Source organism: Lissotriton vulgaris, chromosome 2_1, assembly GCF_964263255.1.
Source record: "Lissotriton vulgaris chromosome 2_1, aLisVul1.2, whole genome shotgun sequence".
Taxonomy (NCBI): Eukaryota; Metazoa; Chordata; class Amphibia; order Caudata; family Salamandridae; genus Lissotriton; species Lissotriton vulgaris.
The window spans coordinates 211,061,850-211,076,820 of NC_141687.1; the positions used below are offsets into that span (position 1 = coordinate 211,061,850).

Genomic DNA, 14,971 nt, shown 5'->3' on the forward strand with positions numbered 1-14,971 from the left:
CCATAGGAGAGCTCCCGTTAGGATATAAAAGAAAAGAAAAACAAGACCCAAATGTTACTAATGTTGCCTGTATTCCGGGTCTGGAGGAGGGGGCGGGGGGTGAGGGGATCACCAGGGACTCTCACCACAGTATTGCAGCAGTAAGCTTCAAAGTGTGTGCTCGGGGTTTAACGACCGATGAGAACGAAAACACACACACCCCGTCCCGTGACCTCCCTCAACCACCCCTACCCGCTCCCTCCCCGTGAAAAGACGAGACCCCTTAGATGGTCCCGTACCTTGTGTAGCCACACTTCTCCAGAAGCGCGGCGGGGCGGCTCGTGTTCTCGGTGGCCTCCTGGCTTTCTGGTTTCCGTCGGGTGAGCGTCTTTCGAGTCTTCGTCCTCCTCGCTCCTGGGCACCTCAGTAGAAACGCTGGTCGCCTCCTTCCCTGCTCCCGATCCGGCTTCCACTGTCACGCCATCACCTTCCGGGTAGACCGCTATGAACTCCTCCCTCGTCTCGGATTGGTCGAAGGATGATGATGTTACTGCTGTAGCTCAGAGTTCTTGGAAAGCCCACGCAGCATTAAAGGGGCCATAGGTATCCTGTTCTCGGGCGGAAATTGAAGGACCGGGTTTTAGAACCCAGCGGCGTCAGGGAAAACGCCCAATGCCTTCGAGTTCTCCTGCCTTGGCAAACAGAGACACGGGATACTTCTCGATGACGTCAAAGACCAAAGTTTATTGGTTGCAACCAGGAACAGAGGTCTACGAAGCACAACACGGGTGGTTCGCTGGAGACTGCACAAATTCAATGAGCGGAGCATGGTCTTTTATGCCAAAAATCAAGCCTCAGGCAACATTCCAAATTAGCATTGGGTTCATACAAACTGACCAATAGAAACATGACATTTTAAAAGTAGCGTATGACGACAATCCCACTTTCCGTTGTCCAGCCCACCAGAAATGACCAAGCACATTCCAATATCCTGTTCGATCAGGCCGGACAAACCCATCATAAAACCCAAATCAGTGATTATGTCGTAAAGGAAGGAGCAGAAACAGATTGAAAACAAGATAGAAAGGTGGGTGCAGTGTACTATAAACTCTGGCATGTCCTGCTCTTTGATCTTTATCTGACCAGCTGCTTAACAAGGAACTGGCTCAACGAGGTCAGCCTCGGGCACGGGAGTCAATTCGGCCAGGTCATTCAGAAGTCAGCTAAGGTGTACGTGTCCCAAAGACTCGTTCACCGCAGTCATCGGCCTATGTGAGGGCAACCACACAAAATGGCTGCCGCACACAAAATGGAACCCGAAGGTTCAAACGAAATCCCTGAATACGTAGTGTTCTCATTGATCGATTAATGCGAAAACACTCATACATACCGCACTCATGATTTGCGGTCTGCTGACACCAAAATCGTCTATTTCCGACGATCTTTACTGAACGGGTTCGGAACCACCGAACCTCACCCACAAACTACGGAACTACAAAATGGACATGAGTTAAGGTCTTCGCCCGGGCCAGGGCAGACAGGAACCCCGTGACACATCCCACCCCCGGGATTTCCCCGATCGGGGGAAAGAGGAAAACAAGACAGAAAGTCAGCATTCACTTGGTCCATGCCTTTCCGATGACGGACCTCAATTTGAAATGGCTGAAGGGCCAAAAACCACCTGAGTATCCGTTCATTGTGGCTACGATTTCATTGTAGCCAGGTCAGTGGGGCGTGGTCCGTATATAAAATGAAAGGTCGTCCCTCGAGATAGTACCTTAGCTTGTCTACCCCCCAGCAAACTGCCAGACACTCCTTCTCGATAGTAGAGTAGGCAACCTCTCGGGGATTCAGCTTATGTTGAGCACCGGCCGTTCAAGACCCTCCTCGTCCTTTTGCGAAAGAACAGCCCCAATCCCTACTCTGGAGGCATCAGTCTGGAAGATGAAGGGTTTTTGGAAAATCGGGGGACACCAACACCGGGGCTGTGGTGAGGATAGTTTTTAAGGCCTGAAAGGCTTATTTTTCTCTGGGAGTGGGAGCTGGTAACCTGGAAGAGGATTGCGATTTTTTCAATAGATCAGTGAGGGGTCCGGCTAGATTAGCGAATTGAGCAATGAACCTTCTATAGTATCCTACAAGGCCCAGAAATGCTCTTAGATCCCTCTTGGTTTTCGGATAGGGAACGCTCAGGATGGCCTTAACTTTTTCTGTTTGAAGGTTCTAACATTCCATTACCCAGGACATACCCTAGATATTTTACCTTCCTAAAGGCAACTCTGGATTTTTTTGCATTTATGTGGAACCCGGTGGCCCTAAGACTGGTGAGGATGTTCTCACGGTGTTTGGTATGATCTTCCCACGTTTTACTGAAAACGACTAGATCGTCCAAGTAAGCGGAGGAATATTGTTGGTGGGGTGACAACACTGTATCCATGGCCCTTTGGAAGGTCGCCGTAGCGCCGTGCAATCCGAACGGAAGAACAGTGAAGTGGTAATGACCGCAAGGTGTAGAGAAGGCTGTTTTCTTATGGTCGGCAGGGTGTAGGGGAATCTGCCAATACCCCTTGGTGAGGTCTATAGTGGTGATATAACGAGCCTCACCAAGGCGCTCTAGCAGTTCATCCACCCAAGGGAGTGGATATGCATCTTGTTTGGACACCCTATTCACTGCTCTAAAATCGATACAAAACTGAATGCTGCCATCTGGTTTTGGAACGAGAACCTCTGGCGAACACCAATTACTGTGGGATGGTACTATCACGCCAGATCGCAGCATTTGGTTGATCTAGTCTTGGAAGGCATGATGTCTTGCTTCAGGGACCCAGTAGGGTTTTTGTTTAACCACTATCCCTGGGGGGGTGGGAATGGAATGTACGGCTATCTGTGTTTTCCTGGGTTGATCTGAGAAGATGTCTGAGTACCGGAGTAGAATAGATAGGATCTCTTTTTGTTGGGCATCGGATCTCTTTTTGTTGGGCATCGGTTAAGTCGGGATTGATGGGAGTATCATGAACAGTGTGTGGTAGTGGTAAGGGTATGGACCGGTTGGGGAGGTTTTCCTAACCACTTTTTCAACAAATTGGAGTGGTACATTTGTGTCTTGGAACCCTTGACTTGTAATAGATATGTTGTTCTGCCGATCTTTTTAACAATTTTGAAGGGGCCTTGCCACTCTTTCTTTAGTTTATGTGTAGACGTAGGCAATAGGACTAGGGCCCAATCACCGACATCAAGTTCCCTCCACTACTTGCCTTTGTCATAAAATGTTTTTGTTTTGTTTGGGCTATGGCTAGATGGTCATGGGCCATGGTTCGAAGTTTATGGAGCCGAGTTTGTAGTTGTCATGTATAATCTACTAAGGCTTCAGCCTCTTGGGCTCCCTCTTTTTCCCCAACTGTCCTTGGTTATCTCTAATAGAGTTCTCGGACTTCGTCCGTATAACAACTCAAAAGGGGAAGTGCCTAAGCTGGATTGTTTTTGGCTGCGAAGGACAAAAAAGGCCAATGGTAGCAACTGATCCCAATTCTTGCCATCCCCAGACAAAAGTTTCTTCAGGGTGAGCTTTAGACTCCCATTGTACCGCTCGACCAGTCAGTCTGTCTGGGGATGGTAAACTGAGGTTTTAATATGTTCCGGAGTTGGTTACAGACCTGCTTCATTAAACGAGATACAAAAGGGATACCTTGATCGGGAATGATCTTGCGAGGAAAACCCATTCTAGAGAAGACCTCGACGAGTTTTTAGGCAATGGCAGATGAGCTTGCTGCCTTGAGGGGAAAAGGCCTCCGGGTAGCGAGTGGCACAGTCTACCAGGACTAAGGCGTACTGGTGCCCCCGAGCATACCTGGGTAAGGGACCTATGAGGTCCATCCCTATCCTATTGAATGGCTTTCCTATGATAGGCAGGGGATTCAGGGGCACAGCAGGAGGAACATAGGGGTTACGTCGCTGGCAGATGTGGCACTCTTGACAATAGCGTTGGATTTGCGCGTATACCCCCGGTATACGTAGAATGGCCTGCCCTGTTTTTTCAGCGCCTGCATGTCCGCTAGTAAATGGGCATGTGCAAAAAACAGTATTTGGTCTCTGAAGTCTATGGGCACCAGTAGTTGGGGAACCACATCGGGTTTGGCCAATCGGCAAAGAAGCCCCTTCTTTTCGATAAAGGTAGGATAAGACCTATTCAAAGGGTCCTGATCTGAACGGGCTATTTGCCAGGCGTTGGTGAGAGTGGCATCGTTTAGTTGCTCTGTTCTGAAATGATATCCCGAGCCCACGGCTCTGAGGTAAAGAGGTTGTCCCTGGGTGTGTGTTGTATGGCAATAGACATGAGAAGAATAAAACCGGAATTATCGGTTCTGATAATTACCGGCTCAGGGAGTGTATCTAAAACCCCAACCACCACTTCTGTCTCATTCCCCGAGGTACTACGAAGAATTATTTTGGCTAATGGATATTCTTTCACGTCCCCATGGACACAACTAATGTGAACAGATTTCCCAGGCATGATACAAGAAGGGGGGACCAACTCCTGCCTTACTACTGAATGTTTGCAACCCGAATAGAGTAAAGCTCTAACCACTTTCCAGCTGATGACAACACTCACATAAAATACTGGACCCGTTTCCTGAGTGTATAGAAGAGAACGGGGGCGTAGCTCACATCCATAGGTTCCTCTTCTTTTTCGGCAATACCGCGCTATATGACCCCACTCCCCACAGTCATAGCATTGGGGGCCTGAAGTCGGGGGTAGGTCAGGTCTAGGGAAACGCGGTCATGGAGGTTCTATGGGTGGCTTGACGAATTTCCTGTCTGGTGTTCCTGGTATGCTTTTGTTGCTTTTCTCTGGTTCCTTTACAAGGGGTCGCCCCTGGGCGCGGGCATATGAAGTAGCCATATTGATGGCATGTTCGAGGGTTAAACCTGCATGTTGTTTTAACCAGCGTTGGGTTCCGTATGGTAGAGACTCAAGGAATTGTTCAAGGTATATCTTGTTCATCACTTCTTCCATATTACCTTCTTGAGGTTTGAGCCACAGATCGGCTGCTGCGTTTAACTTGTAAAAGAGAGTCTTGGGGAGGTCTCCTGGAGTTCCCCGATCTTGACGGAATTTTAACCTATGTGTCTCTTCATCAACACCCAGACGGTCTAGGATATACTGTTTCACTACTGAATAGCCTGTGGTACCATCTTTATTGACCATCTGGTATGCGGCTTGAGCCTCACCCGTTAAAAGAGGAGCGAGGTAGAAAGGCCACCTATCTCAGGGCCAAGCACTAGCTCTAGCAGCTCTTTCAAAATTCAAAAAAAATGCTTAAGGGTCATCCCCTGGTGTGAACTTCTGAAGAGGTACAACCGTTCCTGGAGGGGGTGCAGTAGTTCTTCCTTGTCCTAGGACCGTCATGAGTTGTGTTTGGCCCTCAGCTAGCTTCAGTAAATTGTCAGATTGATTCTGTATGGCGGCTGCGAAGGCTGTGCGGTCTGCTTCAGCCTAGCTGGACGTCTGTCCAATGGCCCACTCGAGCTTGTCCTGTCCTTCCTTCATTTGTTGGAGGAGAGTCTCCATCTTTTATTAGATGACGGTTCGCCTACCAATGACAAACTCCTATCTGGCTCGCCACTTGTGACAGGGGGAAGAGGGGGGGCTTGAAGGAAGAGGCACGGGTCCACTGATATGGTTTTTTTCTTATAAGCGGTACTTCTTTATTTTCAGGAGTACAACAGTTATTCAAATCAATATAGCAAAGTAGGTTGTATCGCAGGTCTTGGTAACTGATGTGTATGTCTTCCCAGCTTCGTGTCTAGGCTTTATCGTCCTGCCTTCAGGGGTCCATAGGAGAGCTCCTGTTAGGACATAAAAGAAAAGAAAAACAAGACCCAAAATGTTACTAATGTCGCCTGTATTCCGGGTCTGGAAGGGGGGGCGGGGAGTGAGGGGATGACCAGGGACTCTCACCACAGTATTGCAGCAGTAAGTTTCGAAGTGTGCGCTCGGGGTTTAACGACTGATGAGAACGAAAACAGACACACCCCATCCGGGAACCTCCCTCAACCACCCCTACCCGCTCCCTCCCCGTGAAAAGACGAGACCCCTTAGACGGTCCCGTACCTTGTGTAGCCACACTTCTCCAGAAGTGCGGCGGGCGGCTCGTGTTCTCGGTGGCCTCCTGGCTTTCTGGTTTCCGTCGGGTGAGCGTCTTTCGAGTCTTCGTCCTCCTCGCTCCTGGGCACCTCAGCAGAAACGCTGGTCGCCTCCTTCCCTGCTCCCGATCCGGCTTCCACTGTCGGGCCATCACCTTCGGGGTAGACCGCTGTGAACTCCTCCCTCGTCTCCGATTGGTCTAAGGACGATGACGTCACCGCCGTAGCTCCGAGTTCTGGGAAAGCCCACGCAGCATTAAAGGGGCCGTAGGTATCCTGTTCTCGGGGCGGAAATGGACATGAGTTAAGGTCTTCGCCCAGGCCAGGGCAGACAGGAACCCTGTGACACTTAATAAAATGCAGATCCTCCAAAATGCAGCAGCCCATCTGCTGCTTGCCACTGCATGGTCTTGGCCTTGATTATTTTACATGCAGTCTCAAGTGTTATGTCCCAGAGAGGCAGCTCTGCTCAGCTCCCTTCTTAAACCTGGTAATCCCTAGTGTCAAAACTGCCTCATGGAGGGGAGAGGGGAGAAGTTTTGTCACAAGTACAGTTAGACTGTGGAATTCACTCCCCCGGCACTCAAGATGGAAAGCAATCTCTTGGCAGTCTGCAAGCTCCTAAAAACCAGGCTAACAACTAGCCTGACTGCACCAATCCGTCATCCCCTCCGGGTTTAGCTATCACTGCAGAGTCACCGCAACTAGATACACTTGGGTATTAGCGCAGGTTACAAATTTAAATTTCATTTAATTTTAAATCATCTTCCATAGTTCACAGTGCTATTATCCTCGCAATGTGTTCAAATGTACACATGATAGACCTGTTCAACATATATGTGAGGGCTTTAGATCTGAGGTCACTTCTTGCGATGCGCCTTCCTGTAAAGTCGGGGCTTGTGATGCCACTTTCTATTATGTCAATTCCTGTGATGCCATGTGTGATGTCATGCACAGTGATGTTGCACACCGTGATGTTACTTGCATTCTGCTCAACTGCCCCCCTCCCCCCCACAATTTTTATTTTATTTTTAAGACTTGTGCCCTGGATAAGGATACATCTTGTGTAGCATCAGAGAGGAATGATAGGTCCTGTAGCGGAACCTGAACTTCTTAACTATGAAGCGAAGGATACTGGATCCCTTCCTAACATATAGAAAGACCCTGTCCCCATTGCTTGCAGACAGAGAGGCGTCACATTCTTGGCCCCAGGTGTCTCTCAGTGACAGTTCCTGTCTAGAGGTCTCCCGATGCAACGCCTCAATAAAAAGGGAGGGTCACTCGCCCCCATCCCGACCCCAAATGAGACAATGTAATTATGTTTTACACGAATTTGAAATGGGTGGAATTGTTTAAAGATAAAGCAAATACGATCGTTTATGCGGTACCTTTTTGTACAGGACCGGGTACACGGAGATTATAATCGGATATTTCCCCGATGACGATTATCGCTACTCCCTTTATCTAGCTGAACCCCCGAGGTAGCCTGACTCTACCACCCCACATAAAGCACTGAGACCAGCGTTGTCTTGTGAGAAATACTGAAGCCGATATAGAAAAACATGAGAGCAAAACTAAGCATCACCAAGTCAACAACGACGTAATTAATAAAAAAAATGACACACTGCTTTGGAATGCGTGTCGCGCGAGGTTTTCCTTAATAAGCAAGTACAGTTCTGTGTGAACCAGCCAGGGAGAAAGCTGAAGTATCCAAAGAAAACGGGCGTGGCACCGATTTGGTGGTTGTCAATTTGTTCATATCTCTGACTCAAGGCAGTGACTGCTGCAATTTTCAAAGTGCCTTTACATGTCGATTTCCGCAGGACAGGGAAGGGTAGTGCCAGTGGGTGCAGCAGCAGAAATCTAGCGAGGCAGTGTGATCCCGGACACTGACTCATCGTCTGGGTTTGTATGGTGTTTTATGCACGGCGAGAGGGACGGAAAAACTTTGGAATCCGCTTGCGGCCCAACAATCCAATTCATGTTTAGTTAATCGGAAAACAGTTTAATCTTCTGCACTTTCAAGCGCCCAAATGACAAAACGTAATAAAACAACTGCCTTGTGTTGATTACCTTGCACTGACTTCGAAATATCGGGCTTTCAGTGTTACTACACGCAGTGTTCTGGAAGTCATGTGCTTGGCCTTCATTAATGCATGTTTCTATTTTTACCAGACTACTATTATTTAAGGATGTTCAGACAAGTCCCTTGCTCACTTTCCCACTGAATTCAAGCAAGCCGGGCTGAAGACGGCTGGCATGCCAGAAACCGGTCCTCGGAAGCTTGTTTCCGGTCCAGGGAAGACATGGCTTGGAAGTTCGGGCTGGACTGTTCCCATGAGGCACAGGGCAGACTGATTTGCATATAGCCATGTCTGAACTGGGGTGGCAGCGTGGGCTAAAGAACGGTGATGGATTAAACCCAGATCTTTTAACTGGGTGTGAGTGTTTGATTGATTCAGATGCTCCGTCCATCACCACCCCCCTTTTGTACCGCTTGCCCCTTCTAGGGTCATCACCAAGCTAAAAAAATATGTAAATAGCCCTAAACATTATGGGGTGCTCCTTCTAGATGGAGTGAATAATACATGCGGCAAACTAAAAAATGCTTTTTCTAACAGACCTTACTATCTAGTGGCGACCGCCACTGTATTGATATATATATATATATATAGATTATATATAGATATAGATATATATATATATATATATATATATATATATATATATATATATATATATACATATACATACATATACATACACACACATACATATTTATACATACACACACACTTTTAATGCTTGGCTAATGCGCAGCGGTCCTTCACAGCTACACCTACAAGTAGGGACTGTGTATATTGCCAATGGTTGTTAGTTGCATAAGATAAATAAGGAACAACTACGGCTTTGTTGTATATAATATTGAAAATGCTTCAGTTCTGGCATGAAGAGACTGTAAAAGACCTATAATGAGTCTCGAAGTTACATTAAAGGCAGTGAAGTATGGTACTGCTGCGGAGTTAAATTTATTTTTTCTTCCCCCTGAGGTTGAGAGCAAAAATGGAGAGCCCAATAGGGACCCGTCTTTGCACCTGCTTTTTAGAACTGCCAGTGCTGAGCACAGGCAGGACCTGGCCCACTTAAAGCCCTGCACACATATATATTAAGACCTTGTTCCCGGATTATATTATAGAGATGGGCGAGCCACTGAAAGCTTGCACCAGGTAAGAGCCTGAAGCCTAGCTCAAGGTACTGTCGGACCCTCAAATCCATAACAAGCCAAGCTTTTATGTGGCATCTGCCCGCCTCCCTTTACTCAGGATGTGAGGTTATGGTCAGAGTTGCCAACTTAGGAACCAGGTTCAAGTCTCAGTGTCAGCTCAACATCCTGTGATGGAGAACAAATCACTTAATCTCTCTATGTCTATAAAACTGTGTGTGGCCTTGTGTCATTTAACTGGCAGGGTCAGCTCTAGGGCAGTGGGACCGGTGCCACTGCATGGGCACCGAGTTCGGGAGATACTGGGTTTTCATGTATAGTAAGATTTTAAAAGCAAAGCACTGGCTGTCGAGTTCTTTTTCTCCAGCAATTTTGAGGCAGCAGTAAAAATGCAAAGATAACTCTTGTGATTAATGGACCTGCTGGAGAGAGATCGAAGTTTTGTTTAGTGGCAGTTTTCGCTCTTTTAAAATAGGGCAGGTAACATTAATGTGCCTGCTGCAAAGAGCGTGTACCATGCAGATAAAGTGAATATAATGTAGCTAGCTCCGTGTGTTACTGCTTTTGTCAGAGAGATCATTTTGTCACTTGCAGATTATAAGCTAAAATCCAAATATAGAAGTCAGCTATTAACAGTCATCAAACAGTTGCATGCAAACTGCAAGGTATAGGTTAGAGAGTTACGATTCCTCCCTCCCACCCCCCGAATCTCTTATAATTCTAATGTTGCAAAACAAGTTGATTTGGTATAAATCTTTATTAGTAAACACAACGCCAACCATGGTGCTACGTTTTAAACTCTGAGTTGGTGCTTCTCCAGACAAACTATACTGTCTACCAGGGGCGGCTGGTGACATTTGAAAGTGGTGCGGCATAAACTAATTTGCATATTGCACCGCAGCGATCGAGCGAGCCCGAACCACCTTGCATCCATCCATACATCATTCATGCATCCACCCATCTATCCACCCACCCATCCTGCATCCATACATCATTCATTCATGCATCCACCCATCCATTCATCATGCATCCACCCATCATGCATGCATGCATCCATACATCATTCATACATCCATCATTCATTCATACATCCACCCATACATCCACACACCCATCCTGCATCCATACATCATTCATTCACCCACCCATCCATCCATCATGCATCCACCCATCATTCATGCATCCACCCATCCACCCACCCACCCTGCATACATCATTCATTCATGCATCCACCCATCCATCCAGGAAGCATCCGCCCATCATGCATGCATGCATCCATACATCATTCATGCATCCACCCAACCTGCATCCATACATCATTGATTCATGCACCCACCCATCCACCCATCCATCCATCATGCATCCACCCATCATGCATGCATCCATACATCATTCATGCATCCACCCACCCATCCTGCATCCATACATCATTCATTCATGCACCCACCCATCCATCCATCATGCATCCACCCATCATGCATACATCCATCCATACATCATTCATGCATCCACCCAACCATCCTGCGTCCATACATCATTCATTCATGCACCCATCCATCCATCATGCATCCACCCATCATGCATCCATCCATACATCATTCATGCATCCACCCATCCATCCATCCACCCACCCACCCATCCTGCCTCTATACATCATTCATTCATGCACACACGGACACACCCACCCACCCATCCATCCATCATGCATCCACCCATCATGCATGCATCCATGCATCCATCCATACATCATTCATGCATGCATCCATGCATCCATCCATCCATACATCATCCATCCATCCACCCATCCATCCATCATGCATCCACCCATCATGCATGCATCCATCATGCATCCATACATCATTCATGCATGCATCCACCCATCCATCCATCCTGCATCCATACATCATTCATTCATGCATCCACCCATCCATCCTGCATCCATCATTCATGCATCCCATGAGACCCCTCCGCAGAAGGTTCTTGTCACTTAGCGCTGGGACACTCACGGGCAGCCATGCGCTCTAGAAATCTGTCAAATAAATAAATAAATGCATCCATCCACCCATCATGCATGCATCCATCCATGCACCCATCCACCCACCGAACAATCATTAATGCACCCACCCTGCATCCATCCATCATTCATGTATTTTTATGACCATATAAAAATAAATTATGGACTCTAACAAGCCTTTAGGATCGATGTTGAAGGATGTGCCAGTTTACATATTACATCACCCCTACCTTTTTATGCTGGAAACCTTCCACCGCCCATGTATTTGCCATCCTGTAAGCCCTAGGTATGTACTATACAAATTCACATACAAACATACACCAACATGCATGCAATAATAAATGCATAAATCATGCTATTCCGCCTCTACAGTTTGTTAACATTTTGAAATTTTATAATCTTAGTTCAAAGAGTACATTATATTTGTGGTGACAGTTAACTCATTTTCTGGAAAATGTTTATAAAATGAAATCTGTTGAAGGCTGTTGTTGCAACTATCAAAAAATAAATTCTGAGAATTTTTACATTTCCAAAACACCATGCCGTGAAATAAACGGGTGACCTGGAATAGACGCACACATTTCTGTAGCAGATGCTTTAACAGACTGAACTATCTCAAGTCATTTGTGCAAGCTAGTTTACTGGAACACCGAAAAACACACACTCTCACCTTGCTGCCGGTCCCGCACACGTCACAGGCTCACAGCGCCCCTGGCCAATCCTGGCGCCAGGGGCACAGGTACCCTCTCGCCCGCAGCACGCCCATTAGGGCTCCTGATGGGCATGCACAACGCCGCCAAAACACAAGTGCGCATGCGTGGGCACGGGTAAAAATTCACCCTCCGTCCCCACGCATGCGTACTTGTGTTGCCGTCTGTACAATCATGTCAATGAATCAACATGACGCCCGCCCGGCGGTCTGACGTCATGTTGATTCATTGACATGATTGTCATGAGGGAGCTGCGGGCGGCGTCGGGCAGGGGGGCTACGCCCCCACGCCCCAATGGACGAACCGCGCCTGCGCCTGCTGTCTACCAGTATGGATGATGTGACTCCTACACCTTGCAGTCATCTGTCTTATGTAATATTTCCTGTACACTGATTTATACACGTATGATACATTGTCTCTGGGTAATGAGTGTGATGTAAAGTGCTCTGACACCCTACACTGGTCTCAGTGGCGATATAAAACAAAAGAAATGCATAGGAGAGAGAGTGGTTATGGTGACTTAAGAGGCACTGTTAAAGGGTGATGGTGAGAGAATCAGCGGAGAAGGTGATTGGGGAGGGCTTCTAAACACTGTCGCACGGGCCGCCACCATCGCTAAAGCCGGGCCTCGTACCTGGTGCAAGTAGCGTTTTAATAACCTTCGAGTAGAGCTTGCGCTACATTTTAAAAACTGCACTGACGTAAAAACAAGGCCTTTACAAAAGGAAAGAGACTTTCTAGATACGCATTTATTTGCTGGCTTGCACAAAGTGAAACCAGAACACCTGGACAAATCGCGCTTCCACCTTAACTTGTGTTATCTTAGGCAAATAATTAATTTTACTAAAACTATTTTCCTTTATTATGACGTATGAAAGAACTTTGAAATATGTGAGCTCAGGCTTCCAGTTGCACAAAACTTTCGCTTTTAAAAAGTACTTTGCAGTGCTATAGAGCGCCCTGTTAGTGCGTCAAGGCTTCCACATGCTAAAGAAATACACTTTTCAAATTTAGAAGAGATTTTTTCAAATTTACATCATGTCTTTGTTGATTTACATAGCAAATATTATCACGCTCGGCTCCTGCGGGAGCTCGTACATCCGAGACACACCCTTGGCACTGGTGTGGCTCTCCCTGTTAATCTGTTGGCTCGCACGCGTCTATTATAGTAAGTGTCCATCTTGCCAACATTCATTATTGCCCCCCCAGCCCCAATGCTCACCTTAGCTCGCCGGAACGTTTCGTTTTCGCTTGCCGAACTCAAGCCTGTCGCAGCCCGGTCCTGGCTCAGGAACAGAAGGAGCAACAGAATCAAGCGCAAAGTCCTCAGCGCCATCCTCATCTCACTAACGAGGAGCACCGGCTGACTCCAGCACGCACTCCCGGCTGCGCGAGGCTCACCTGTGGAGACTCCACTACCGACCAATCAGAGCACGGACGCGCACAGCTCGGGCAGGGCGCTCCTCGGGGGCCGTCAATCACGGCCAAGACCTCTACTTGGAATGGGCGTCAAACCCCCGCGCGCTGCTTCCAGCCCCTGTTTGGTTGTGGACACTATAAGAAGTTTCTTATGTTTTTTTCCTGCTTTCAGCCGGAGTATAAACTGCCTTCGCTCTAGCGCCCAACTCGACAGTTTTAATGCACTCTTCTCACAGGCTCGTCTTGCAGGTGGTTTGTTGGCTCGAGGCAGGGACGTTACTGTTCCAAGCCGTTCTGTGAGTCAGTGGGTCCGCTGTCACCAAAGCCAGTCAGGCGATGCGGGGCAGGGAGGTGGGTCACCGATTCTGTCCAGAAGTGTGCACGTGGCTCTGCGTTTGGGTTCGTTCGTATGAGAGCCTGTCCGTCACACAGTACTACAGTCCGCCCCGATCTTTCTACAGTCCACCGTCTGCTGAGAGCGTCTGTTCACCTGGAGGCGCAGGTACTTGAAAGACGCCGTCGGTCAGGTGTGAGGGGCAGCCAGTCTCGCCGCGTGCCAGACGGTGCAGTGCCCCGCTGCCCCTCCAGAGTCTGATGCAGCTGTTCCAGTGTAAACCGTTTGCCAGCCTCTGTGGCGGTCCACCAGCCTCGGCCAAGCCCTTTTCCTTAGACGGTTCCCTTCTCCTATGAGCACCGCCTTCCTCCCTCCCTGGCCGCCAGTGGGAGGCGGGGAGCCCGCGGGGAGACATGCCATTCCTGCACACAGTGCCTCATATCCTTCGCTCATCCAGCTGCTGCATCAGAGGCAGTGCACTGTACAGCACACCATGTACTTAAGCTAACTGCATGCCATAAATCTGCTATTGCTGTCGAGCGACCCGCATTTGAAAAGTCAGATACTCTTTGTGCATAAAAATTCTCCCGAACGTTAATCGCGTCCGTATATTTGTGTTGGAATGCTCAGCAATTTTCATTTCAGACAACCCGGGGCCTCCGATGGACCAGCAAGATTAAGGGTGAAGCAGGCAGACAAGACGGCAGGCGAACTGGAGCTGGTCAAGAGTCAAGCTCATGACATTTTGCTCCAACCCTATTTGTGTTTAGGGGGCGTAAGCAGCCGAGTCAGTTAACCTTTTGACCAATCAATGTTCGTGAAAGTACTGAAAGCTGGCAGAAAGCCTACCCATTCAGGTCTACCAAAAAAAAAACAGTTTAACCTATGTCTACTTTAGTAAGTTCTTGCTTTTTAAGTGGCATCACTTTACATTTTTTATGCTTGTAATCTTCGCTTTACCCATTGTACATGAACAACAAGTACCAGAATCTAGGCGATTTGAGCTGAAAGGCAATGTCGATGTGAACACCTGGGACAATTAAGCTCTCTGTCCTTACATGGGGAAATGTATAATGAAGTGCAGAAGCGGCCTGTTGGGACAGGGGGTCTTCTGCATAGCTTTGGAGAGTGTACTTCCCTGTGCTATG

General features: G+C 47.8%; 1 protein-coding gene across 2 annotated transcripts in view; it reads right to left on the reverse strand.

The window, feature by feature from the left end:
• Window positions 1-14,161, reverse strand: part of MMP28 (matrix metallopeptidase 28) — a 565,317-nt gene extending 551,156 nt beyond the window's left edge. The window contains exon 1 of one of the 2 annotated variants that reach the window (XM_086954754.1): window positions 13,293-14,161. In XM_086954754.1, coding sequence (XP_086810880.1) covers window positions 13,293-13,412 — 120 coding nt within the window. In that variant the 5' untranslated portion in view covers window positions 13,413-14,161. The remainder of the gene's footprint in view (window positions 1-13,292) is intronic. The other variant, XM_086954755.1, reaches the window with a different exon arrangement.
• Between the last annotated feature and the right edge of the window lie 810 nt (window positions 14,162-14,971).